The sequence below is a fragment of the Chiloscyllium punctatum genome, chromosome 50 (genome assembly GCF_047496795.1).
Source record: "Chiloscyllium punctatum isolate Juve2018m chromosome 50, sChiPun1.3, whole genome shotgun sequence".
Classification (NCBI taxonomy): Eukaryota; Metazoa; Chordata; class Chondrichthyes; order Orectolobiformes; family Hemiscylliidae; genus Chiloscyllium; species Chiloscyllium punctatum.
The window spans coordinates 34251171-34279023 of NC_092788.1; the positions used below are offsets into that span (position 1 = coordinate 34251171).

The 27853-nt window shown below is 55.4% G+C and overlaps 2 protein-coding genes across 14 annotated transcripts in view; one reads left to right on the top strand and one right to left on the bottom strand.

Annotated features, from left to right (window-relative positions):
• Nucleotides 1-2958, top strand: part of LOC140470007 (RNA-binding protein 10-like) — a 119298-nt gene extending 116340 nt beyond the window's left edge. For 6 of the 9 annotated variants that reach the window (XM_072566467.1, XM_072566474.1, XM_072566468.1 and 3 more), the window contains exons 22-26: nt 81-155; nt 1252-1334; nt 1527-1635; nt 1752-1788; nt 2723-2958. In XM_072566467.1, the coding sequence (XP_072422568.1) occupies nt 81-155; nt 1252-1334; nt 1527-1635; nt 1752-1766 (282 nt within the window). In that variant the 3' untranslated portion in view covers nt 1767-1788; nt 2723-2958. Of the gene's footprint in view, nt 1-80; nt 156-1251; nt 1335-1526; nt 1636-1748; nt 1789-2722 lie in introns of all 9 variants that reach the window. The other 3 variants (XM_072566471.1, XM_072566473.1, XM_072566470.1) reach the window with 3 other exon arrangements.
• A 1120-nt stretch (nt 2959-4078) lies between these two features.
• tpk2 (thiamin pyrophosphokinase 2) lies at nt 4079-27719 on the bottom strand. 5 transcript variants are annotated; one of them, XM_072566550.1, is made up of 8 exons: nt 27567-27719; nt 16270-16508; nt 13915-13978; nt 11934-12067; nt 6762-6880; nt 5898-6030; nt 4400-4496; nt 4079-4240 (listed from the first exon to the last, which is right to left on the bottom strand). In XM_072566550.1, exons 2-8 carry the CDS (start codon nt 16399-16401, stop codon nt 4194-4196), a joined length of 726 nt encoding a protein of 241 aa, XP_072422651.1. In that variant the 5' UTR covers nt 16402-16508; nt 27567-27719; the 3' UTR covers nt 4079-4193. The 5 variants fall into 5 exon arrangements, with proteins under 5 accessions (XP_072422651.1, XP_072422650.1, XP_072422647.1 ...); XM_072566549.1 differs by lacking the exon at nt 27567-27719 and adding an exon at nt 18618-18664; XM_072566546.1 differs by lacking the exon at nt 27567-27719 and adding an exon at nt 17556-17708.
• Between the last annotated feature and the right edge of the window lie 134 nt (nt 27720-27853).

Below are 27853 nucleotides of genomic sequence, written 5' to 3' on the forward strand. Positions count from 1 at the left end.
GATCAGTGTTCCGGCCTGTTTGCAGTTGGGAGTGTGGGCGGCGAGAGCGCGGCGTGATTAAACCTGCCTCAATCTTTCAGCAAAACCTGGAAATCCACAGGAGGTCGAAGCTTTCAGAGTCTGAACTGGAAGCTCTGGAGAAGAGCGAGAGAGAGGTGGGTGACACGGGGAGTGGGGGAGGGAGGAGGGAGCGCTCGGTAAAAGTATTACGTTGCTGCTCGGGTTTCCCCACCCGAGGTCGAAACGTGTACCGGACCTCGGTTAGAATCGGGCACAAAGGTCCAGAGAGGGGGGACAACGTGGAAGAGTTCGACCCACAGGGCATGGTCGAGGCTGGGATAGATTATACATAGGACAGGACAGGGCAGGATGGGGGGTGGAGGGAGAGACAGGATGATAGCGGGGGTGGGGGGGGAGGTGGGTGGAAGGAAAGGGGGAGCGAGGTGGGTGGAGATTGGAGCTGGTCACTGAGCCCCTGGGGTCATACGGCCGTATACCTGTGGGTGAAACAACCTGGCTCGTCCCTCCCAGTCTTTGTGCCCTCTCTTCAGACCCAGCTTTGCCAGCTCCTCCTGGAGGCTGTCCACTCACCCAGGCTGTTGGCTGAGCGCTCGACCATGGGAGGCATCGCAGCCGGATCCTGGTCTGTCCCTTTCATACCCTCCGTGTTCCAGAGTCCGTATCCCAACTAGTTCTCTCTGAATTGGCAACTCCACACAAACGGAGTGGGAGAACGATACAGCCATACAGCATATAGGTCCAACCAGTCCGTGCTGACCATAATCCCAAAAATAAACTAGTCCCACACCTGCCCTGCTCCTGATTCATGTCCTTATCCAAATGTCTTTTAAACATTATAACTATGTCCACGTCTACCACTTCATTCCACACACAAGCGACTCTGTGCATAAAGACAATTGCCTTTGATGTCTTTTTAAAACCTTTCCCGTCTCACCTTAAAAATGTGTGCCCCCGAATGGGGATAGAAACTGCAGCCATTCACCTTTTACATGCCCTCCCCCACCCCCCCATGATTTTATAAACCTCTACAAGGTCACTCCTCAGCCTCCAGCGCTCCAGGGAAAACAGTCCTGTAACTCAACCCCTCCACTCCCAGCAACGTCCCGGTAAGTCTCCTCCTAACCCCCCCCTCCCCCCTCTCCTGCAACAGGGAGACCAGCTCACATCAGGGAGTACTCTGCGGAGATAACTTGATTTTGTGAACGGCGGTGTGTGTTTTGGTTTCCACAGTTCAAGTTCAGAGTGACAGAGAGACGGGGGAAACTGGGCACATCGGACACCGTCGAAGCCAAACGGAAAAGGACACAAACAGCGTAAGTGACCCAGAGTTTTATCGCGCGGGGGTGGGGTGTCCCCCTGGAAGGCAACAGGGTTGCCCTCGCGTGAGGGCACAGCCGGGCCAGCCTAATGAGGGATCGTGTAGCGGCCACCGGGTATCGCTGACGTGATCACTGGGATCTTCCTCCTCTTCTCCTCCCCCTCCCCCCCGCCCACCCATCCTTTAGGTACGATAGTACGAGTCACGGCATCGGGAACCGCATGATGCAGGCGATGGGCTGGAAGGAGGGCACGAGGCTGGGACGCAAAGAGCCAGGGATGGCCCCCTCCTCCAAGGTAACCCACATCACCTCCTTCTCTCTCTCTCTCTCTCTCGAGGTGTCATTTCCGAGCTTGACTCTGTAACCGTTAAAATTCACTCTCGTCTCTCTCTCTCTCTCTCCTTCCAGTAGACCCGGGATTTCTGATTGGAATGTCATCACTGCGTCGGTAAGTTTCCTCCCTTCTCCCCTCAGCAGGCAGTTTGCTGACTGCTCCACCCCACTCCCAGTGACTGAATGCCTCTGGTTCCTGTCACATGGTGGAGCCGGGGTTGATGACTGTGTACGGCCAGTGGACTGTCACAGGCTGAACCTGGAGCTTCTGTCTGACCCCCACAGCCACTGCTGTGAGGAGCTAACCCAGGGCCTGTATTTTACCAGTTTACAAGAGTCCTGCTCACAGGACGTGTGGGTGTGACCCCACCCCCTGGAAAAGGTGGGGGGTGACCCACTGTAGATTCCACATCCCCCACCCGTATGGTGTAGGACACCCCACGAGGGAGGGAGTTCTAAGACACTGAAGGAACAGCCTATGTTATTCCCAGGTGTGGGGGCTATTCACGGGTGGTGGAGTCAACCCCAACCCCCCCCCCCGCCCATCTGCTGTCCTTCAGCCTTCTGGTGGGAGAATGGTGGGTTTGGAAGGTGCTGTCGGAGGAGTCTCCGAGTGGCTGCAGTGCGTCTTGTGGATGGTACACACTCCTGCTGCTCTTGGTTAGAGCTCAGCCGAGCATTCCGAATGAGCCCAGCTACCTCCAGGGGTGGGTGGGAGGGAGTGGGTGTTGGATCTCAGCCGAGCATTCCGAATGAGCCCAGCTACCTTGGGGGTGGGTGGGAGGGAGTGGGTGTTGGATCTCAGCCGAGCATTCCTAATTAGCCCAGCTACCTCGGAAGGGGAGGGAGGGAGTGTTGGAGCTCAGCCGAGCTGCTGCTCTGTGTAGGGGGTGACCAATTAGGACCAACATCCAGGAGAAGCCGACATTGCGGTCACCGTCGCCTGGGCTGCAGTGGGAGCTTGCTGGGTTTCCCCTCGCTGCGCGGGCGGGTGTAGGACCTTCCCGGGGTGCTGGAGAAACACGGCTCTCCCTTTCCTATCTCGACAGTGACGTGACGGTCACAGCACTCCGCGGAGAGGGACGGAGAGACTGCCTACGAGTGAAGGTGTGTGAATTGACGAGCAGGGAACCTACAGCACTCAAGACGACTGGCTGATCAAACTTTCCTTTTGTTTTATTTCCCCCCCTCCCGTCTCCCTTCAGAGGAGCAAGGGAAAGGATTGTAAATATTTTTCTCAGCGTCCGCATGTACGTTTTTCTACTAATTAAAACAATGGAAACTATTCCCGGGAGGAGGCGTTACTGGGGGTTCAGGGACGTGCGGTGTCTGTAGTAATCGGGGGGGTGGGAGACCAGCTCCACGGGTGAGTGAGGATCTCACACCCTGCGGTCCCAGTCAGGGGAGAGACAGAGCAGCTGCTGACAGAAGGATTGAGAGTTGGTGGGGGGGGGAATGAAAGACGATCAGCCCAAGAATCGACGTTTCGGGCATAAGCCCTTCTTCGGGAATGAGGAGGGTGTGCCCAGCGGGCTGAGATAAAAGGAGAGGGAGGAGGGGGTGTTGGGATGTCCTTGGCGGGGGGAGGGGGGGGAGTTAAAGTGTTCAGCCACAGGGTGGTTGGTGCGGGTGTCCCAGAGGTGTTCTCTGACACGTTCCACAATTAGGCGGCCTGTCTCCCCAGTGGAGAGGGGGCCACATCGGGCGCAGTAAATGATGTGCCTGCCTGACCTGCGCTTTTCCAGCAGCACATTTTTCAGCTCCGATCTCCAGCACGTTCTCCTATCAGCCCAAGAAGCGAACCTTGCCCCACCGACTGAGCGGTCAGGGTTAGGAGTTAGAACATAAAAGGTCAGCACAGGCCCTTCGGTCCTCGATGGTTCCACAGGTGGCAGCAACAATCTGAAGCCCATCGATCCTACACTATCCCACGTTTATCCATTTAAAATGCCCTTAAAGTTGGTAAGTTTACTCCCGTAGGCAGGCCCCACTGTCGAAGTTCGCTACCTGAGAAATTAAAGTGGGGGGGGGGAAAGACAGGGCTCCACCCCTCCCGTCGTGTGAACCCTCAACTCCCCAGAAACGCTCGTCCAACAGAACCCGGAACAGTTTGACATCAACCCCCAAAACAAACAGGTTTGAAGATTTACCCCCCACTTTGCCCCCTCCCTCCAGCCCTGGTTATCTCGAGTGTGACTCTCTAGTTTCCCCCCCACCCCTCCTCCCTCCAATCGTTCCTGATACTAGAGAGGTGGTGACTCTGAAGCCCCCAGGGGGTTGTGGCAAATCCCTCAGCCCCTGACCGACCGGGAGAGCCACTGGCAGGGTTCCCATGTTCCCCCCACTTGCTCACTCTCTCTCTCTCTCTTCTCCTCTTTTCCCCCCCCCCCCCCCCGCCGCCCGCCCGCCATGTTCATGATTGACTTGAGAATCTAAAATTGCAAAGCCGCACACGCTGCGTGGGGGGGTGCGTGGCTGAGGCTGGATTCCCAACAGCGTGTCAGGGTCAGACTGTCACCTTCACAGCTCCCTGTGCAGCCCCTCGACCAGCTGGTGGTAATGGCGTTCTGTAAGGCAAACACACACATCGACTGCTTTAACCTCTGCTTCGAACCGGGGGGCACGTTATCCCAAAGTTCACCGCATTTCACACGGCCCGCCTCCTGTACCCTTCAACCTCCCCTTCACCCACCGAACCCCGGAAACAGTGACCCTAGCTGTCTCACCGTTATCAGCGTGTAGCAGCCCGTGCCGAATGACGAAGTCCAACACCACCATGGCACAGTTCGGTTTAAATTCAGAACCTGCGAGCAGCTCTTTCACCTGTAGGTCACAGAACAGCAACGGTTTAACCAGACCAGAGTTAGACCATTAACTGGATATGGGGGGATGGGGGGGGGGGGGGGGGGGGGGGGGGGGGGGGGGGTACAAGGAGGGGAGGTGGGTGGCCGTATGAAGTAGGCCATTTGTTCCCACCATTCAGGAGGAATGGTCGCTGGTCCCTCCCCTCTCCTCTCCCCTCCCCTCCCCCCCCTCCTCTCCCCTCCCCCCTCCCCCCTCCTCTCCCCTCCCCTCTCCCCTCCCCCCTCCTCTCTCCCCTCCCCCCTCCTCTCTCCCCTCCCCTCTCCCCTCTCCCCCCTCCTCTCCCCTCTCCTCTCCCCTCCCCCTCTCCCCTCCTCTCCCCTTCCCCTCTCCCCTCCTCCCTTCTCCCCTCCTCCCCCCTCCCCTCCCCTCTCCTCTCCTCTCCCCTCTCCTCTCCCCCCTCCTCTCTCCCCTCCCCTCTCCCCTCCCCTCCCCTCCTCTCCCCTCCCCTCCCCTCCTCTCCCCTCTCCTCCTCTCCCCTCTCCCCTCTTCTCCCCTCCCTCTCCCCTCAGGTCCACGACCCTGTAATCCTCGATTCCCAACCGAAGAGGAATCTCAGCTGTAAATGTACACTGCGTTCTGGACCCGAACGAGGGGTCTGCAACAGACTCGAGAGAGAGCGGGAGAGGGCATCGCTGTGGGCGGAAGGATTGAGTCAGCAGGAAGACGGTTCCAAAGTCACTCAGCCCTCAGACCCTTTGCTCCATCCCCTCCGTGCTGACCCTAACCTAATCCAGTCCCCGTTTGCCAGCACTTGGCCCATCTCCCCCTAAACCCTTCCTATCCATGTTCCTCCCCCCCCCCCAATCCTTTTAAATGTTATCATTTTATATCTTTCCCCCTCTCACCTTAAGCCTATGCCCCTCTAGTTCTGGACTCCCCCACCCCAGGGGGAAAAGACCTTGTCTATTTACCCTATCCATGTCCCCCCCCCCTCATGATTTTATAACCCTCTAGTTCTGGGGTCCCCCACCCCGGGGGAAAAGACCTTGTCTATTTACCCTATCCCCGTCCCCCTCATGATTTTATAAACCTCTATAAGGTCACCCCTCAGCCTCCATGAGGAATCCTTCCTCATCTCAGTCTTAGATTGGCACCTCTTTATTTCGAGACTGTAAACCCCCCCAATTGGGGTAAATGTCAGGCCCCTGTGCGTATCGATTACTCACTGGGAGATCAGAAGAATGAGGTGATAGAGAGTCCCCCAAACTGTTTGAACTTAGCTCAGAAGACAATAGCCTTGACCCCCCCCAGGGACCATCCTACTCCTCCCAACGAAACGCTGTCCGGCCAGCGCCCTCGGGCAGTTAAGGTGAGACCTTCCTCTACGTTTAAACCCATCCCCCCCCCACCCGTCCTCACCTGTTCCAGGGACCAGAGGTAGAATTCCAGCACCTCCCCATCTCCCACCTCAGGCCGGAAGTCGGCTGGGACCTCCAGGTCGTAGACGAACTGGCACTCTGGGAAAATCCCTGCATCATCTTCGTAGGTATAACTGTCACACACACACCCCCCCGAGCCCAGGGAGGGAGAGGAGAGAAACATGGTTAAAACGCAGGAAGGGGTGAGTACGGAGTGGGTCTCAGCTTCAAGGATCACTCCTTACCCATCCTCTCATCCCAACGCCCCCCCGGTCCGATTTACACTCATTCTGAAGCCCCTGTTCTAGTGCAACAGGATCAAGGAGGATGAGGGGGCTGAACGGCCTCCTGTTCCTGTGCAACAGGCTGGGGTGGGGCTGAATGGCCCCCTGTTCCTATGTAACAGGCTGGAGGAGGGGGGCTGAATGGCCTCCTGTTCCTGTGTAAGAGGGTGGGGGGAGGATGGGCTGAATGGCCTCCTGTTCCTCTGTAACAGGCTGGAGGGGGCTGAATGACCTCCTGTTCCTGTGTAACAGGCTGGAGGAGGGGGCTGAATGGCCTCCTGTTCCTGTGTAACAGGCTGGGGGTGGGGCTGAATGGCCTCCTGTTCCTGTGTAACAGGCTGGAGGAGGGGGCTGAATGGCCTCCTGTTCCTGTGTAACAGGCTGGAGGAGGGGGCTGAATGGCCTCCTGTTCCTGTGTAACAGGCTGGGGGTGGGGCTGAATGGCCTCCTGTTCCTGTGTAACAGGCTGGAGGAGGGGGCTGAATGGCCTCCTGTTCCTGTATAACAGGCTGGGGGTGGGGCTGAATGGCCTCCCTGATGCCCCACCGTGCCCGGGTGGATGATAGGGACGCCGGGTTTACCTGATGGTGCCGCCCGGCCTGGCGTTCTGGGCGATGGATTCGGGGATGCAGGCCTCTTCCTCACACTCCTTCACCAGGGTCTCCTTCACTCCGAGGCCGGCCGAGATACCCCCAGCAACCTGAGGCCGAGACACGGGGGGGTTAATCACCTCGGGGTGGGGGGAGAGCCCCCCAGGGGGGATAATCAGTACTGCAGTATAGAGGGGAAACAGCACCACCCCCTGGGGGGGGATAATCAGTACTGCAGTATAGAGGGGAAACAGCACCACCCCCTGGGGGGGGATAATCAGTACTGCAGCATAGAGGGGAAACAGCACCACCCCCTGGGGGGGGATAATCAGTACTGCAGTATAGAGGGGAAACAGCACCACCCCCTGGGGGGGGATAATCAGTACTGCAGCATAGAGGGGAAACAGCACCACCCCCTGGGGGGGGATAATCAGTACTGCAGTATAGAGGGGAAACAGCACCACCCCCTGGGGGGGGATAATCAGTACTGCAGTATAGAGGGGAAACAGCACCACCCCCATTGGGGATAATCAGTACTGCAGTATAGAGGGGAAACAGCACCACCCCCATTGGGGATAATCAGTACTGCACTATAGAGGGGAAACAGCACCACCCCCTGGGGGGGGATAATCAGTACTGCAGTATAGAGGGGAAACAGCACCACCCCCTGGGGGGGGATAATCAGTACTGCAGTATAGAGGGGAAACAGCACCACCCCCTGGGGGGGGATAATCAGTACTGCACTATAGAGGGGAAACAGCACCACCCCCTGGGGGGGGATAATCAGTACTGCAGCATAGAGGGGAAACAGCACCACCCCCTGGGGGGGGATAATCAGTACTGCAGTATAGAGGGGAAACAGCACCACCCCCTGGGGGGGGATAATCAGTACTGCACTATAGAGGGGAAACAGCACCACCCCCTGGGGGGGGGGATAATCAGTACTACAGCATAGAGGGGAAACAGCACCACCCCCTGGGGGGGGATAATCAGTACTGCAGTATAGAGGGGAAACAGCACCCTCTGGGGGGGATAATCAGTACTGCAGTATAGAGGGGAAACAGCACCACCCCCTGGGGGGGATAATCTGTACTGCAGTATAGAGGGGAAACAACACCACCCGGGGGGGGATAATCAGTACTGCAGTATAGAGGGGAAACAGCACCCTCTGGGGGGGATAATCAGTACTGCAGTATAGAGGGGAAACAGCACCACCCCCTGGGGGGGGATAATCAGTACTGCAGTATAGAGGGGAAACAGCACCCTCTGGGGGGATAATCAGTACTGCAGTATAGAGGGGAAACAGCACCCTCTGGGGGGATAATCAGTACTGCAGTATAGAGGGGAAACAGCACCACCCCCTGGGGAGGGATAATCAGTACTGCACTATAGAGGGGAAACAGCACCACCCCCTGGGGGGGGATAATCAGTACTGCAGTATAGAGGGGAAACAGCACCACCCCCAGGGGGGGGGATAATCAGTACTGCAGCATAGAGGGGAAACAGCACCCTCTGGGGGGATAATCAGTACTGCAGTATAGAGGGGAAACAGCACCCTCTGGGGGGATAATCAGTACTACAGTATAGAGGGGAAACAGCACCACCCCCTGGGGGGGGATAATCAGTACTGCAGTATAGAGGGGAAACAGCACCACCCCCTGGGGGGGATAATCTGTACCGCAGTATAGAGGGGAAACAACACCGCCCGGGGGGGGGATAATCAGTACTGCAGTATAGGGGGGAAACAACACCACCCCCTGGGGGGGGATAATCAGTACTGCAGTATAGAGGGGAAACAGCACCACCCAGGGGGGATAATCAGTACTGCAGTATAGAGGGGAAACAGCACCACCCCCTGGGGGGGGATAATCAGTACTGCAGTATAGGGGGGAAACAGCACCACCCCCCCGGGGGGGATAATCAGTACTGCAGTATAGAGGGGAAACAGCACCACCCCCTGGGGGGGGATAATCAGTACTGCAGTATAGGGGGGAAACAGCACCACCCCCCCGGGGGGGATAATCAGTACTGCAGTATAGAGGGGAAACAGCACCACCCCCTGGGGGGGGATAATCAGTACTGCAGTATAGGGGGGAAACAGCACCACCCCCCCGGGGGGGATAATCAGTACTGCAGTATAGAGGGGAAACAGCACCACCCCCTGGGGGGGGATAATCAGTACTGCAGTATAGGGGGGAAACAGCACCACCCCCCCGGGGGGGATAATCAGTACTGCAGTATAGAGGGGAAACAGCACCACCCCCTGGGGGGGGATAATCAGTACTGCAGTATAGAGGGGAAACAGCACCACCCCCTGGGGGGGGGATAATCAGTACTGCAGTATAGAGGGGAAACAGCACCACCCCCAGGGGGGGGGATAATCAGTACTGCAGTATAGAGGGGAAACAGCACCACCCCCTGGGGGGGGATAATCAGTACTGCAGTATAGAGGGGAAACAGCACCACCCCCTGGGGGGGGGATAATCAGTACTGCAGTATAGAGGGGAAACAACAACACCCCCATTGGGGATAATCAGTACTGCAGTATAGAGGGGAAACAGCACCACCCCCTGGGGGGGGATAATCAGTACTGCAGTATAGAGGGGAAACAGCACCACCCCGATTGGGGATAATCAGTACTGCAGTATAGAGGGGAAACAGCACCACCCGGGGGGGATAATCAGTACTGCAGTATAGAGGGGAAACAGCACCACCCCCTGGGGGGGGATAATCAGTACTGCAGCATAGAGGGGAAACAGCACACCCCCTGGGGGGGGATAATCAGTACTGCAGTATAGAGGGGAAACAGCACCACCCCCTGGGGGGGATAATCAGTACTGCAGTATAGAGGGGAAACAGCACCACCCCCTGGGGGGGGATAATCAGTACTGCAGTATAGAGGGGAAACAACACCACCCGGGGGGGGATAATCAGTACTGCACTATAGAGGGGAAACAGCACCACCCCCTGGGGGGGGATAATCAGTACTGCAGTATAGAGGGGAAACAGCACCAACCCCCTGGGGGGGGGGATAATCAGTACTGCAGTATAGAGGGGAAACAGCACCACCCCCATTGGGGATAATCAGTACTGCAGTATAGAGGGGAAACAGCACCACCCCCTGGGGGGGGATAATCAGTACTGCAGTATAGAGGGGAAACAGCACCCTCTGGGGGGATAATCAGTACTGCAGTATAGAGGGGAAACAGCACCCTCTGGGGGGATAATCAGTACTGCAGTATAGAGGGGAAACAGCACCCTCTGGGGGGGGATAATCAGTACTGCAGTATAGAGGGGAAACAACACCACCCCCTGGGGAGGGATAATCAGTACTGCAGTATAGAGGGGAAACAGCACCACCCCCTGGGGGGTATAATCAGTACTGCAGTATAGAGGGGAAACAGCACCACCCCCATTGGGGATAATCAGTACTGCAGTATAGAGGGGAAACAGCACCACCCCCTGGGGAGGGATAATCAGTACTGCAGTATAGAGGGGAAACAGCACCACCCCCTGGGGGGGGATAATCAGTACTGCAGCATAGAGGGGAAACAGCACCACCCCCATTGGGGATAATCAGTACTGCAGTATAGAGGGGAAACAGCACCACCCCCAGGGGGATAATCAGAACTGCAGTATAGAGGGGAAACAGCACCACCCCCTGGGGGGGGATAATCAGTACTGCAGTATAGAGGGGAAACAGCACCACCCCCATTGGGGATAATCAGTACTGCAGTATAGAGGGGAAACAGCACCACCCCCAGGGGGGGGATAATCAGTACTGCAGTATAGAGGGGAAACAGCACCCTCTGGGGGGATAATCAGTACTGCACTATAGAGGGGAAACAGCACCACCCCCTGGGGGGGGATAATCAGTACTGCAGTATAGAGGGGAAACAGCACCCTCTGGGGGGATAATCAGTACTGCAGTATAGAGGGGAAACAGCACCCTCTGGGGGGATAATCAGTACTGCAGTATAGATGGGAAACAGCACCCTCTGGGGGGGGATAATCAGTACTGCAGTATAGAGGGGAAACAGCACCACCCCCTGGGGGGTATAATCAGTACTGCAGTATAGAGGGGAAACAGCACCACCCCCTGGGGAGGGATAATCAGTACTGCAGTATAGAGGGGAAACAGCACCACCCCCTGGGGGGTATAATCAGTACTGCAGTATAGAGGGGAAACAGCACCACCCCCATTGGGGATAATCAGTACTGCAGTATAGAGGGGAAACAGCACCACCCCCTGGGGAGGGATAATCAGTACTGCAGTATAGAGGGGAAACAGCACCACCCCCTGGGGGGGGATAATCAGTACTGCAGCATAGAGGGGAAACAGCACCACCCCGATTGGGGATAATCAGTACTGCAGTATAGAGGGGAAACAGCACCACCCGGGGGGGATAATCAGTACTGCAGTATAGGGGGGAAACAGCACCACCCCCAGGGGGGGATAATCAGTACTGCAGTATAGGGGGGAAACAGCACCACCCCCATTGGGGATAATCAGTACTGCAGTATAGAGGGGAAACAGCACCACCCCCAGGGGGGGATAATCAGTACTGCAGTATAGAGGGGAAACAGCACCCTCTGGGGGGATAATCAGTACTGCAGTATAGGGGGGAAACAGCACCACCCCCAGGGGGGGATAATCAGTACTGCAGTATAGGGGGGAAACAGCACCACCCCCAGGGGAGGGATAATCAGTACTGCAGTATAGAGGGGAAACAGCACCACCCCCTGGTGGGGATAATCAGTACTGCAGTATAGAGGGGAAACAGCACCACCCCCTGGGGGGGGGATAATCAGTACTGCAGTATAGAGGGGAAACAGCACCACCCCCAGGGGGGGATAATCAGTACTGCAGTATAGGGGGGAAACAACACCACCCCCTGGGGAGGGATAATCAGTACTGCAGTATAGAGGGGAAACAGCACCACCCCCAGGGGGGGATAATCAGTACTGCAGTATAGGGGGGAAACAGCACCCCCCCAGGGGTTTAATCCATATTGCAGTATACTGGGGAACTCAGCCGTGGGGGATTTACCTCAGCCCCACTTGGCTGAACACCCCCAGTGAGTGTCAGACACCAATTCTTGGGGAGTGGACCTTGGAGACGTTGGTGAGCAGGAGAAGGGAGGAGAGCAGGCTGCGGATTACCAGGTTATCCAGCCGGCCGGGATAGGTCTCCTTCTGGGGGGTGCGACGACCAATCCACATGGACAGGCGCCCGTCCTCGTGTCTGACAAAGCCGTTGACGTGGACCCCGTAGCTTTTAACCCCGAATAAACCTGCCAGAGAGAGAAGTGGAGAGGGAGGACGCTGACGTTGACCTTTCATCTCCCACCTACACCCGCCCAAACTCTTCACGTTTTCCAAACGCACTGCACTGGGATTCCCGGGACTGCCAGCATGCTAAATACATTGGATCCCAAAGTTCCCGTTCTGGTGAGTGGGATCGATCCATGCTAACAGTGGGGGTTGGGCAGGGAGGTGACCATTCTTACATTGGTTGGAAATACCTTTCAGAGTGAAAGTCTGCTGTCCTCATCTCCTCCACGTGACTCCTGACTCCCACAGCTGACTGGCAATGGACACTTCAGAGACTCCCGATGAGATTAGATTCCCGACAGTGTGGAAACAGGCCCTTCAGCCCAACAGGTCCACACCGACCCTCCGAAGAGGGACCCACCCCCCCTATATTTACCCCTGACTAATCCACCTCACACTACGGGGACAATTTAGCGCGGCCAATCCACCCTAACCTGTACATCCCTGGGCACTATGGGACAATTTAGCACGGCCAATCCACCCTAACCTGCACATCCCTGGGCACTACGGGGACAATTTAACACGGCCAATCCACCCTAACCTGCACATCCCTGGGCACTATGGGACAATTTAGCACGGCCAATCCACCCTAACCTGTACATCCCTGGGCACTACGGGGACAATTTAGCACGGCCAATCCACCCTAACCTGTACATCCCTGGGCACTAGGGGGACAATTTAGCACGGCCAATCCACCCTAACCTGTACATCCCTGGGCACTACGGGGACAATTTAGCACGGCCAATCCACCCTAAACTGCACATCCCTGGGCACTACAGGGACAATTTAGCACGGCCAATCCACCCTAACCTGTACATCCCTGGGCACTACGGGGACAATTTAGCACGGCCAATCCACCCTAACCTGTACATCCCTGGGCACTAGGGGGACAATTTAGCACGGCCAATCCACCCTAAACTGCACATCCCTGGGCACTACGGGGACAATTTAGCACGGCCAATCCACCCTAACCTGTACATCCCTGGGCACTAGGGAGACAATTTAGCACGGCCAATCCACCCTAAACTGCACATCCCTGGGCACTATGGGGACAATTTAGCACGGCCAATCCACCCTAACCTGTACATCCCTGGGCACTACGGGACAATTTAGCACGGCCAATCCACCCTAACCTGTACATCCCTGGGCACTACGGGGACAATTTAGCACGGCCAATCCACCCTAACCTGTACATCCCTGGGCACTACGGGGACAATTTAGCACGGCCAATCCACACTAACCTGCACATCCCTGGGCACTATGGGACAATTTAGCACGGCCAATCCCCCCTAACCTGTACATCCCTGGGCACTACGGGGACAATTTAGCACGGCCAATCCACCCTAACCTGTACATCCCTGGGCACTACGGGGACAATTTAGCACGGCCAATCCACACTAACCTGCACATCTTTGGACTGTGGGAGGAAACCCACGCAGACACGGGGAGAATGTGCAAACTCCACACGGAGAGTCACCTGAGGCCAGAATCGAACCTGGGTCTCCGGTGCCGTGAGGCAGGATCACGAACCACCGTGCCCTCTGAGCAGTTATGGTTGAAATGAATCAACCGAAAGGCCCCACTATCTGCTCCTGATCTGGACTGAGCACGGTCCCACCAGCACTGGCCTGCCCCATCACGGTGGGAGATCCAGCAGTTCGATTGGGTGGTGCATCACGGCGGGGCAGACCCTCGGTGCACACTGCCGCCCAATCAAAGAGGGTGTTCGAGGAGGGTGAGGGCACGTGGCTCCCTCATGGCCAGCCTCAGTCCTCGGGTTCAGGGAGGGGTGGGATCAGGAGCAGCTTACCAACAGCGGCCCGTTCAATGTTCATCAGCGGAGGATCACAGAATCGGGACATGACCGGGAATTCCTGCAAACAGAGAGACGGGGCATCACGCACCAGGAATTCTCAGGGGCGGGAGGGACACGTGAAGGACACAAGGAACATCGATAAGGCCAGCCCAAGGACTGCAGAGGACAGGTACCTGATCACACCCACTCCCACAGCCCCCGCTCCCTCAGCCCTGACCCTCCCACAGCCCCCGCTCCCTCAGCCCTGACCCTCCCACAGCCCCCACTCCCTCAGCACTGACCCTCCCACAGCCCCCACTCCCTCAGCACTGACCCTCCCACAGCACTGACCCTCCCTCAGCACTGACCCTCCCACAGCCCCCGCTCCCTCAGCACTGACCCTCCCACAGCCCCCGCTCCCTCAGCACTGACCCTCCCACAGCCCCCACTCCCTCAGCACTGACCCTCCCACAGTGCCCCCTCCCTCAGCACTGACCCTCCCACAGCCCCCGCTCCCTCAGCACTGACCCTCCCTCAGCACTGACCCTCCCACAGCCCCCACTCCCTCAGCACTGACCCTCCCACAGCCCCCACTCCCTCAGCACTGACCCTCCCTCAGCACTGACCCTCCCACAGTGCCCCCTCCCTCAGCACTGACCCTCCCACAGCACCCGCTCCCTCAGCACTGACCCTCCCACAGCCCCCGCTCCCTCAGCACTGACCCTTCCTCAGCACTGACCCTCCCACAGCACCCACTCCCTCAGCACTGACCCTCCCACAGCCCCCACTCCATCAGCACTGACCCTCCCACAGCCCCCGCTCCCTCAGCACTGACCCTCCCACAGTGCCCCCTCCCTCAGCACTGACCCTCCCACAGCCCCCACTCTCTCAGCGCTGACCCTCCCACAGCCCCCACTCCCTCAGCACTGACCCTCCCACAGCCCCCGCTCCCTCAGCACTGACCCTCCCACAGTGCCCCCTCCCTCAGCACTGACCCTCCCACAGCCCCCACTCTCTCAGCGCTGACCCTCCCACAGCCCCCACTCCCTCAGCACTGACCCTCCCACAGCACCCACTCCCTCAGCACTGACCCTCCCACAGCCCCCGCTCCCTCAGCACTGACCCTTCCTCAGCACTGACCCTCCCACGGCACCCGCTCCCTCAGCACTGACCCTCCCACAGCCCCCGCTCCCTCAGCACTGACCCTCCCACAGCCCCCACTCCCTCAGCACTGACCCTCCCACAGTGCCCCCTCCCTCAGCACTGACCCTCCCACAGCCCCCACTCCCTCAGCACTGACCCTCCCTCAGCACTGACCCTCCCACAGCCCCCGCTCCCTCAGCACTGACCCTCCCACAGCCCCCGCTCCCTCAGCACTGACCCTCCCACAGCCCCCACTCCCTCAGCACTGACCCTCCCACAGCCCCCACTCCCTCAGCACTGACCCTCCCACAGTGCCCCCTCCCTCAGCACTGACCCTCCCACAGCCCCCGCTCCCTCAGCACTGACCCTCCCTCAGCACTGACCCTCCCACAGCCCCCACTCCCTCAGCACTGACCCTCCCACAGCACCCGCTCCCTCAGCACTGACCCTCCCACAGCCCCCGCTCCCTCAGCACTGACCCTTCCTCAGCCCCCACTCCCTCAGCCCTGACCCTCCCACAGCACCCGCTCCCTCAGCACTGACCCTCCCACAGCACCCGCTCCCTCAGCACTGACCCTCCCACGGCACCCGCTCCCTCAGCACTGACCCTCCCACAGCCCCCGCTCCCTCAGCGCTGACCCTCCCACAGCCCCCACTCCCTCAGCACTGACCCTCCCACAGCACCCACTCCCTCAGCACTGACCCTCCCACAGCCCCCGCTCCCTCAGCACTGACCCTTCCTCAGCACTGACCCTCCCACGGCACCCGCTCCCTCAGCACTGACCCTCCCACGGCACCCGCTCCCTCAGCGCTGACCCTCCCACAGCCCCCACTCCCTCAGCACTGACCCTCCCACAGTGCCCACTCCCTCAGCACTGACCCTCCCACAGTGCCCCCTCCCTCAGCGCTGACCCTCCCACAGCCCCCACTCTCTCAGCACTGACCCTCCCACAGTGCCCACTCCCTCAGCACTGACCCTGCCACAGCCCCCACTCCCTCAGCACTGACCCTCCCACAGTGCCCCCTCCCTCAGCACTGACCCTCCCACAGCCCCCACTCTCTCAGCACTGACCCTCCCACAGTGCCCCCTCCCTCAGCACTGACCCTCCCACAGTGCCCCCTCCCTCAGCACTGACCCTCCCTCAGCACTGACCCTCCCACAGCCCCCCCTCCCTCAGCACTGACCCTCCCACAGCGCCCCCTCCCTCAGCACTGACCCTCCGTCACCTCATTCCTCCATTTGTTGAGACAGTTGAACAGCCCGCGCTCCCTCCAGTCCCTGAGGACCTGCTCCATTGCTGTGGAGCGCTGCTCGAAGGTGCGAAGGTGGTCACTCAGCTCCACGTGTCCATTGGTCATCTGGAACACCTCTGGGTACCCCCGCAGCAAGGGGAGCAGCCTGGGCTGCACCACTCCCACTGCCTGACCCCCAACACAAAATTGCTTACACACCGGCTTCGAGGAACCTGTCGGGGGATAGAGGGCCAATGGTTCAGTGTGAAGGAGCAGCAGGAGGCAGTCACTATCAGCAGCATTATCCCCGTCCCCTCCTCCAGCCCCCTACGCCCCCCTCCCTATCCCCGTCCCCTCCTCCAGCCCCCTACACCCCCTCCCTATCCCCGTCCCCTCCTCCAGCCCCCTACGCCCCCCTCCCTATCCCCGTCCCCTCCTCCAGCCCCGTACCCCCCCTCCCTATCCCCGTCCCCTCCTCCAGCCCCTACCCCCCCTCCCTATCCCCGTCCCCTCCTCCAGCCCCTACCCCCCCTCCCTATCCCCGTCCCCTCCTCCAGCCCCCTACGCCCCCCCCTCCCTATCCCCGTCCCCTCCTCCAGCCCCCTACGCCCCCCTCCCTATCCCCGTCCCCTCCTCTAGCCCCTACACCCCCTCCCTCTAACCCCCTGCACCCCTCCCTATCCCTCTCACCCCCTCTCTATCCCTCTAACCCCCTGCACCCCTCCGTATCCCTATCCCTCTCACCCCCTCCCTATCCCTCTCACCCCCTCCCTATCCCTCTCACCCCCTCCCTATCCCTCTCACCCCCTCCCTATCCCTCTCACCCCCTCCCTATCCCTCTAACCCCCTGCACTCCCCTCCCTCTAATCCCCTCCCTATCCCTCTTACCCCCTGCACCCCTCCCTATCCCTCTCACCCCCTCCCTATCCCTCTCACCCCCTCCCTATCCCTCTAACCCCCTCCCTATCCCTCTCACCCCCTCCCTATCCCTCTCACCCCCTCCCTATCCCTCTCACCCCCTGCATCCCCTCTATATCCCTCTAATCCTCTGCCTATCCCTCTAACCCCCTGCACCCCCCTCCCTACCTCTGCCCCCCCCCTCCCCCTCTTTCAGACACACACATGGGGAATGCTGCTGTCTGTTGTAGCTGTTGCCAAGGTGAATGTACACATGCATTCCACTCCCAGCCCACCCCTTTCACTTCTTGAGAAGTAAACACAAAAACAAAAACAAGTGCAAGCCTTGGCACAGGCGGAGAGGCAGGAAAGAGTCTGCAAACCCTGCGTGTGGAAGGAGTTCATCCTGTTCAGGAGCCGCAGGACACCCTCAGCCCACGACCTGCTGCTCCCTGCCATCTCCTGCTGCAAATCTCAGCCCCAGACCACCCCGGGGGAGGACTGCAGCGCTGGCCCTCCGCCTTCCCACGCTGCCCTGGGCGCGACGCGCAGGCGCACCGGCGCCTCCCTCCCAAAGGACTACATGTTCCATGAGGCACCGGGGCCCACGCCGTGGCGAGGCGGGGGGGGAGGCGCCAACTTCAAACGGCGGCCATTTTGAAGGCTGCCCATTGACCAATTTCTGAAGAAAACCAAAAAAACCCAGACGAGCCTTTGTACATCGTTTCTTTTTTAAAATAAAAAAATAAAGGCTGCAGCTCTAAAACAGAGCAAAAAGTCTTCTGCTTCCCAAAAAACTGGCAGCCTCTCCATAATTATTTGCAGAAATGGCACCCCCACACACTCCCTGAGCACCTTCTCAGCTTGACTAACTTCTTCATACCACCTCAGATCAGAATATTCCCATCTCCCTACCCCAGCACCTATATTCCTGTCACCTCCCACACCCCCTCCCTATCTCTGTCTCCTCATACACCCCTTCCCTCCCTCCATATTCCCCTTCAGCCTGTACCCCCCTCCCTATCTCTGTCACCCCCTCCATCCCCTATACACCCTCTGCATCTGTCACCTCCTCCACCCCCTACATCCATTCCTATCTTTGTCACCACCTCCAATCCCCTATACCCCTCCCTCTCACCTCCTCCAGCCCCGTACACCCCTCCCTATGTCACACCTCTAACCCCTATACTCCGGTCATCTCCTCCAGCCCCGTACACCCCTCCCTATGTCACACCTCTAACCCCTATACTCCGGTCACCTCCTCCTGCCCCTATGCCCCTATCTCTGAGACCTCCTCTGCGATCCTTTCATAGAATCCCTACAGTGTGGAAACAGGCCATTAGGCCCAATAAGTGCACACTGACCCTCCAAAGAGTATCCCACCCAAATCCATTCCCTTATCCTATTACTTTACCCTGTCCATGCCCCCTCACGATCTTACAAACCTCTATAAGGTCACTCCTCAGTCTCCAACACTCCAGGGCCCCCGGCCTATCCAGCCTCTCCCTGTAGCTCAAGCCCTCCGATCCTGAATACAAGAAAATCCAAAGGCCTTTATCAGGTAATTTCAAAGGTTCAGGGGGATGTGTAGGTTAAGGTGCATTAGTGAGGGTGAAGACATTTCTCCTCATCTCAGTCCCGAAACCCCTTATCACTTCAGAGCCCGATTCCACCTGTGTGTTTTGTTTTAATCCGATCCCACACCCGATCCTGATAGGATGTGGTTGCTTCCAGCATGGACAACAAATTCTCCGCCACCGTCAGTTCTTATTTTTACTTTCCAACCTTCCCTTCTGCTTTGCGCTGACATCTGTAACCCTCTTGCTTACCTCACAGAGTTGGACAGCACGGGGAGTCCAAAGCTAGAGGGGCATAGGTTTAAGGTGAGAGGGGAAGGATTTAAAAGGGACCTAAAGGGGGCAATATTTTCACGCAGAGGGTGGTGCGTGTGGGGAACGAGCTGCCAGAGGAAGTGGTGGAGGCTGGTACAATGACAGTATTTCGAAGGCATCTGGATGGGGGAACATGAATAGGACAGTTTTCGAGGGATAGGGGCCAAGTGCTGGCAAATGGGACAAGATTAATTTTGTATATCAGGGCCAGCACGGACCCATTGGACCAAAGGGCCTGTTTCTGTGCTGTATATCTCTGGGAGTCTATGACCTTCCATGGCTGGGAAAGTTCCAGCTTGCAGAGGGATAGGGGCCAAATGCTGGCAAATGGTATTAGGTTGAAGGAGAGTATCTGGTCAACGTGGAGGAGTTGGACTGAAGGGCCTGTTTCTGTGCGGTAAACGAGGGAATTATGGATTTCAGCGCAAGACAGAAGAGAAGATAAATAAAGTGAGAACTGTGGTTGGCAGAGAAGGTGTCATCTGTGGTGGAAGCACTCGTATATCAGGATCGAGTGTGGGTTTAAAAAAAACACATGGAAAGGCGAATTCAGGCTCTGAAGTGATCAGGGGCTTTTGGACTGAGAAATGTCATCACCCAGAGGATCAAGAGTGTGGTGCTGGAAAAGCACAGCAGGTCAGGCAGCACCTGAGGAGCAGGAAAATCGACATTACGGGCAAAAGCCCTTAATCAGGAATGAGGCTGGGAGGTGGAGAGATAAATGGGAGGGGTGTGGGGCTGGGGGTGAAGGTAGCTGAGAGTGCAATAGGTGGATGGAGGTGGGGGTAAAGGTGATAGGTTGGAGGGGGGTGTGGAGCAGATAGGTGGGAAGATGGACAGGTCATGGGGACAGTGCTGAGCTGGAAGGTTGGAACTGGGGTAAGGTGGGGGAGGGGAAAATGAGGAAACTGGTGAAATCCACATTGATGCCCTGGGGGGTTGGAGGGTCCCAAGGCAGAAGATGAGGAGTTCTTCCTCCAGGCATCAGGTGGTAAGGGAGTGGCAATGGAGGAGGCCCTAATGGTGGAAATGGCGGAGGATGATGTGATAGAAACGGAGGTTGGTGGGGTGGAAGGTGAGGACTGGAGGGGGCAGGTCTGTCCTTGTTGCTGTTGGAGGGGTGGGGTTCGAGGGCAGAGGTGCGAGATGTGGATGAGATGCGCTTGAGGGCATCACCGACTACGTGGGAGGGGAAATTGTGGTCTTTAAAGAAGGAGGCCATCTGGTGTGTTCTGTGGTAGATACGGACCTTTCGGGACCAGATGTGGTGGAGTCGGAGGAATTGGGATTAAGGAATAATAGGGTAGGGGGGAGATGTAATCCAGGTAGCTGTGGGAGTCAGTGGGTTTGTAGAAAACATCAGTGTTGAGTCGGTCACCCTCGATGGTGATGGAGAGGTCCAGGAAGGGGAGGGAGGTGTCAGAGATGGTCCAGGTGAATTTAAGTGCTTTGGTGAAGTTGACGAACTGCTCAACCTCCTCGCGGGAGCACGAGGTGGCGCCGATGCAGTCATCAATGTAGCGGAGGAAGAGGTGGGGAGTGGTGCCGGTGTAACTAAGGAATATGGACTGTTCTACAGACAAAGAGACACGCATAGCTGGGGCCCATACGGGTGCCCATGGCTACCCCTTTTGTCTTGAGGAAATAGGAGCACTCGAAAGAAAAATCATTGAGGGGGAGGACCAGTTCAGCCAAACGAATAAGAGTGTCAGTGGAAGGGTACTGGTGGGGACATCGGGAGAGGAAGAAATGAAGGGCTTGGAGGCGCTGGTTATGACCCACCTATTGCACGCTCAGCTACCTTCCCCCCAGCCCCACCCCATTCCCAGTTATCTCTCCACCCCCAAGGCTCCCAGCCTCATTCCTGATGAAGGGCTTTTGCCCGAAATGTCGATTCTCCTGCTCTTCGGATGCTGCCTGACCTGCTGTGCTTTTCCAGCGCACCACACTCCCGACTCCAATCTCCAGTCCTCACTTTCGCCCAGAGATTGGCGAGCCTGTACAATACACTCCCATTTGAGGCTTTCATATTTCTATTCGATTCGGTCACAGGATATGGGCACCGCTGGCTGGACCCAGCATTAACTGCCCATCACGGCAATTAAGAGCCAACCGCGTCGCTGTAGGGTTCTGGAATCACACATAGGCCGAGACCAGGTAGCGGTGGCAGTTCAGGGGCGGGCTGCCTTTGAGAGGCTAGAACGTGGAAGGGACGGTTGTTCTGCAACACACACTGTTTTGTTGTTCGGTTTATCGGACGGTCTGTGGGTGGTTGCGTTTCCCATTGGATATAATAAAGTGGGGATTTTGAGGTTTGTCCTCCCTTCCCTGTGAACTGGTTGGACGGTGGGGGTTTTTGGGGGTGTCTGGATTTGCTGCCCCTTCCCCCTGCTGAATTTCTGGTTCTTGTAAACTGCTGTTCATTGTTAACTGTTGGTTTGCGATGTGTGCTGGTTAACAACATTTTAAAAACATAAAGTTGGCAGCTTCCTTCCCGGAAGGACATGACAGAACCAGACGGGGGAAATTTTCTGATAATTGTTCATGGTTTCGTGGTCCTCATCGATTCGGATTCTTACCGAATTCAAATTTCACCATCTTCTCGGGGGGGGATCAAAACCTGGAGCACCCCCCCCTCCTCCAAGAACATGAGGGATCTCCAGATAAACAGTCTAGTGATGATCTTTTATCCGAACATCTAAAAACCAAAAAGATCCGAAGGTATTTTTTGGTGAAGTTAACCCAAGTCGATGTATGTCACTCAGCTGCGAAGGAGGGGGAAGGAGGTGTGGCCAAGCACGTTCTCACTTAGAAGTCTACTCCTCTGGGAGGATTTTAAAATAAATGTCACCGTTGAACTGTCGCCGGTTCTGAAAACCGTAAAATTCCAAATTCTGAAAAACAGCTGGTCCCGAGCACTTCAGATAAAGGAACATCTCTCCGAAGCGCAAGACCATACAACATGTCTTTAAAATTCATTTGTGGGACATGGACATCACCAACATTTTATTGTCCCATCCCTGGATGCCCTCTTGAGAAGGTGGAGGGTGGGGGGGGAAGGTGAGCTGCCATCTTGAACCGCTGCAAGTCCACCTGCTGTCAGTTGACCCTTGGAGAAGGGAATTCCAGGATTTTGACCCAGTGAAGGAACAGCAATATATTTCTGAGCCAGCATGGAGAGTGGCTCGGAGGGGAACTTTCAGGGGCTGGTATCTGCTGCCCCTTGTCCTTCTCCATGGAAGTGGTCATGGATTTGGAAGACGCTGTCCGAGAATCTTTGGTGAATAATGGTACTTTTGAGGAGATGATACAGTTCCCTGTGGCTAAAGGGATAGGGAGGAAGAGTGGGAGTAGGGTTTTGTGCTCAATAATCAGCCCATGATCACATTGATCAGCCTCGCTGGGCCAAATGGACAACAACTGCTCCTATCTTCTGTGTTTGTATAATTTTATCAGATTTAAATGTTTACCACCTTTTGTGGTGCCATTCAAACCCTCTGTCCCAGGACATTAGCCTAGGGTTCTGGAATGCTAACCTAGTGATATTACCACCAGGACAGCAGCTCCCCTAACATCGGGCTGACACACAGATGTTTCCAAGTCTGAAACTTCAGACTTCCCTTTGACTGAGGAGAGAGCGAGAGAGCGAGCGAGCAAGCAGGACAGCAGCTCCCCTAACATCGGGCTGACACACAGATGTTTCCAAGTCTGAAACTTCAGACTTCCCTTTGACTGAGGAGAGAGCGAGAGAGCGAGCGAGCAAGCGAGAGTGAACAAGAAGAGACAGACAGAGGGAGAGAGCAAGAAAGAGAGAGAGAGAGAGACAACAGAAACAGAGAGCGAGAAACAGTAACAGAGAGACAGACAGAGGGAGAATGAGAGAGGAGGGGGTGGAAGACAGAAAGAACCAGATGTGGTGAGCATAGGGGCAAGAAAGAGAGAGAGTGCGCACGCAAGAGTGAGAGAAAGCAAGAGTGGCAGTGAGACAGACAGAGAAAGCGAGGGGGACAGAGGGGTGGGGGAAGAAGAGAAACACAGAGAGAGAGAGAGAGAGAGAATGCGAGAGAGAGAGCAAGAGCAAGAAAATCAGAGAAAGCAAGAGAGAGGCAGGGAGACTGAGATAGAGGGAGAGACCCAGAGAGAGCAAGGGGGTGGAAGAGAGAGAGAGAGGAAGAGGGAGAGAGAGTAAGGAAGAGTGAGAGCGAGAGCGAGAGAGAATTTGTGGTAATTTTAGCCTGTAGATCACTACGCCTCAGGCAAAGAATGTGGTGAAACCGTCCTGACATCCTCAGCCGTCTCTCCCCATCACAAGCCATTCGCCCAAGCAAGCCCACCCGCAAACCCTGTTCCAACGAGTTCGACAGAGCCAGTCCTCAAGTCCACGATTTTAACGAGGCTACTCTGCACGCAAGCCAGGTTTTTAAAAAATTTATCATGTTTGTCATAAACAGTCCGAAAGGATGACAGTCTGGCGGAAGCAGCAGACTGGGCCAGTTCACGCTGTGGCCTCTGGCTGACTGGACCCGTGTCTCTTGTCCTGTTCTGTTGACTGAAGGTTAGTGTGTGCACCATGCCGGTGGGAGTCACAGTGTGTGAAGCCCTGTTAGTCACCACCCCTTCAACCTCAGCGGAGGCACCTCAACTGTGAGCAGGGCTCGGAAATCCAGGATCCCCGATTGGGGCAAGGCACAAGTGCTAATTCCTGAACGCTTCCATCAGGTCATTCGAACGTCTTCGTACCTCCTTACTGGTTTATTGAATCGCTGACAGGATTATCTGGTTTGTTGCAGTCAGTCCCTCTTCGGCAGATTCTTCTCCTCCGGGAAAGTGGAAGATTTTATGTGAAACAATCTCAGGCAGCTGAGGAAATTTGGCATGACGGCAAATACCCTTGTCAACGTTTATAGGTGCGCCATTGAGAGCATTCTGTCTGGGTGTATCACTACCTGGTGTGGCAACTGTACCATTCAAGATCAGAGACAGTTACAGAGAGTGGTGAACTCGGCCCGGACAATCACAAAGACCAACCTCCCATCTTTGGATCCATCAATTAATGTAAAGATGGGGACTTCCTTCATGTTTTCCCCATCTTTCTATTCTGCTGTTTGGTTTATTTTTCTGCGTTTTAAGATCGTGCCAGAGAGTGGTGACACTATACAACCCTCTTCACTGCATTTTGTAACATATGCACTGGAGAATAAATAAATCAAAAATCGCTCAATTTATCTGACTTGGAGTCCCAGTTGGACAGTTAGCATGGACCAGGTTTCTGCATTGTACCAAAATCATTATGTTTTGCAAAAATAATTGGACTCTGGCTGCAGAGAAACATTACGAACTGTCCACATATACAAGGATGTCGGAGGGTTTGAGCTACAGGGAGAGGCTGGGGCGGTTTTCCCCGGAGCGTCAGAGGCTGAGGGGTGACCTTACAGAGGTGTATAAAATCACCAGGGGGCATGGACAGGACGAATACTCGAGGTCTTTATCCCTGGGGTGGGGGGGGGGGGGCGGCGGAGTCCAGAACTGGAGGTTTATAAAATCATGAGGGGACATGGATAGGGCAAATAGCTGAGGTCTTTTCCCCCAGGGTAGGACAGTCTAGAACTAGAGGGTTGTAGGTTTAAGGTGAGAGAGAGAGAAAAAAGGACGTGAGGGGCAACTTTTTCACTCAGAGGGTGGTGAGTGTGTGGAATGAGCTGCCAGAGGAAGTGGTGGAGGATGGTACAATGACATTTAAAAGGCATCTGGATGGAGGACATGGATAGGAAAGGTTTACAGGGAGATGGGCCAAGTGCTGGCAAACGGGGACCGGATTAGGTTAGGATATCTGGTCGGCATGGACCAATAGAGATGTACAGCATGGAAACAGACCTATGTCTCTACTGATTAGAATGCTAACTCCCTCATAAAACCAGCCCTTAAACACACAGTAAAAAAAAAAATGGGTGTTACAGATGCAGGGAAAATTGTTCAGAAGATCTGCTGAGATTTCAGCACTGACTTCAGCACATGCACAGTGCAAAACATGCGAAATAATCGCTGCTGGAATCGCTCTACTGCGAACAGAGAGAAACGTTCTCAAAAATACCGATGCCAAAACATGCTGTGTATAAGAAGCCCCTGTACTTACTGTGTACAGTACAAGTCTTTACGAATCCTTGCTCCCCAAACCCCACACGCCCGTGACAGATTGTAACCAAGTCAGTTTTGGAACACACGTGGAGTCTAATGAAACTTGCCATTTTATTTCATTTGGATGCTCTGGTACATGGGCACTTCAGGTACTCTAGCTGCTCGCCTTCTGACATAGCTGGCTAAAAGTTCAATAATTACCTGGAGATGGTTGGTGGGGTACAGTGGTCTTCCTAACCTGTGGAGCTTTGAAATAGACATTTCAGGCAAGAGCCCTTCGTCAGGAATATTCCTGCCAGTTTCGAAATAATTTCTACCCTCCTCTTGTTAGAATACCGAATGGACTCACAAACCCTTTAACATTCGCCTGTACCTGTGTTTTTGTTTTTGCCGCTGATGAAGGGCTTTTGCCCGAAACGTCGATTTTGCTGCTGCTCCTCGGATGCTGCCTGAACTGCTGTGCTCTTCCAGCACCACTAATCCAGAATCTGGTTTCCAGCATCTGCAGCCATTGTTTTTACCTTCCTAACCTGTGGTCTATTCCGACCCTCGATTCCAAAGCTCATATTTCCTGTGCGACAGTCTGTACACCTACTTGGATGTGTCTAAGTGGATCCTCTCTGATATCTAATAGCCTCAATACCTATTCTTTGACACTTGGCTGTCTTTCTCGGAGCACGGTGGCTCAGTGGTTAGCACTGCTGCCTCACGGCGCCAGGATCCCAGGTTCGATTCCAGCCTCGGGCAACTATCTGTGTGGAGTTTGCACATTCTCCCAGTGTCTGTGTGGGTTTCCTCTGGGTGCTCCAGTTTCCTCCCACAGTCCAAAGATGTGCAGGTTAGGGTGGATTGGCCATGCTAAATTACCCGTAGTGTTAGGTGCATTAGTCAGAGGGAAATGGGTCGAGGTGGGTTACTCTTCGGAGGGTCGGTGTGGGCCAAAGGGCCGGTTTCCACACTGTAGGAAATCTAATCTAATTCAATATTGTATCTTCAAGATATCATTTCATATGAAAAACTGGACACTTAACGCGCAAAACAGGACAAACTGTTTTAATGCATCCGTTGTCTTGGAACTTGAGTAGCTGAGCTTGTGGAAGTGTGGCTGTGGGCAGGGTTTAAAGTGCAGCTTTAGCTCGCTGGATCACAGTTCTGCGGGTTGTAAGGCCTCTCCTTTTCCAAATGCTTCCACTAGCTTGCAAGAGGCACAGGGTGGCTGCAAGTTCACTGACAAAAGGGTCTCTGACATATCGACCAAATGTCACCAATTTTAGCAGCTGTTGGAACAAACAAAAACGGCTTTTCTTCAGGCTTCAGGTGGTAAACCCGTCACCTAGTTTCTAAGGATCTGTATCCCTCTGCTCCCTGCCCATTCATGTAACTGTCCAGATATATTTTAAATGACGCTACTGTTCCCTCTGCTGGCAACGCGTTCCAATCACCCAACACCCTCTGCGTGAAGAACATTCCCCGGATATCTCCCGAAACCTTTCCTCTCTCACTTTGAACTCATGACCCCTAGTAACTGAGTCCTCCATTCTGGGAGGAGATTTCTTGCTATCCACCCTGTCTGTCTACACCTATTATGGCACAGACAGAACACAGGGGGCTAATACCTTCAACATATTATCTGGATAACACCAATTGTTACAGTTAACCTGAGAATGTAACTTTTAATTTAAAAAAAAGTTTTGTGATTGACATATCAAAGTAGTGAAACTATCATGGTATTCCAACAGATGAAATACTCAACAAACAATCAAGGAATTTGTGTATAATTTCAGTTACATCACACTGTAATCTTTTGCTATAAATTCTGTGTCTTACAAATTGTCCTCCACAACCACCTGATGAAGGAGCGACACTCCGAAAGCTAGTGCTTCTAATTAAACTTGTTGGACTATAACCTGGTGCTGTGTGATTTTTAACTTTGCACACCCCAGTCCAAAACTGGCATCTCCAAATCATTACACCTCTCATGATTTTGTAAGCCTCAATCAGGTCCCCCCTCAACCTTCTTCTTTCCAATGAAAATAATTCTAATCTACACAATCTCTCCTCGTACCTGGCGCTCGCCATACTAGGCAACATCCAGGTGAACCTCCTCAGTACCCTCTCCAAAGCATCCACATCCTTTTGGTAATGTGGCGATCAGCACTGTATGCAGCATTCCAAATGTGGCCGAACCAAAGTCTGATAGAATTGTAACATGACTTACCAACTCTTGTACTCAGTACCCCACCCAATGAAGGAAAACAGAGAACAATGGACCTGAACACCCAGATTACTCAGTACATCAATTTTCCCCAGTCCTTTTCCATTTACTGTATAGTTCGCTCTGGAAATGGATCTTCCAAAATGCATCACCTCACACTTGTCCAGATTGAACTGCATCTGCCATTTCTCTGCCCAACTCTCTAGTCTGTCTATATTCTGCTGTATTCTCTGACAGTCCCCTTCACTATCGACTGCTCCACCAATGGGGAACTGTGCACGGTGCTCAGAGTGTGGGTCTGACCGAGGGATAGGGAAATGGGGAACTGTGCACGGTGCTCCGAGTGTGGGTCTGACCGAGGGATAGGGAGATGGGGAACTGTGCACGGTGCTCCGAGTGTGGGTCTGACCGAGGGATACGGAGATGGGGAACTGTGCAC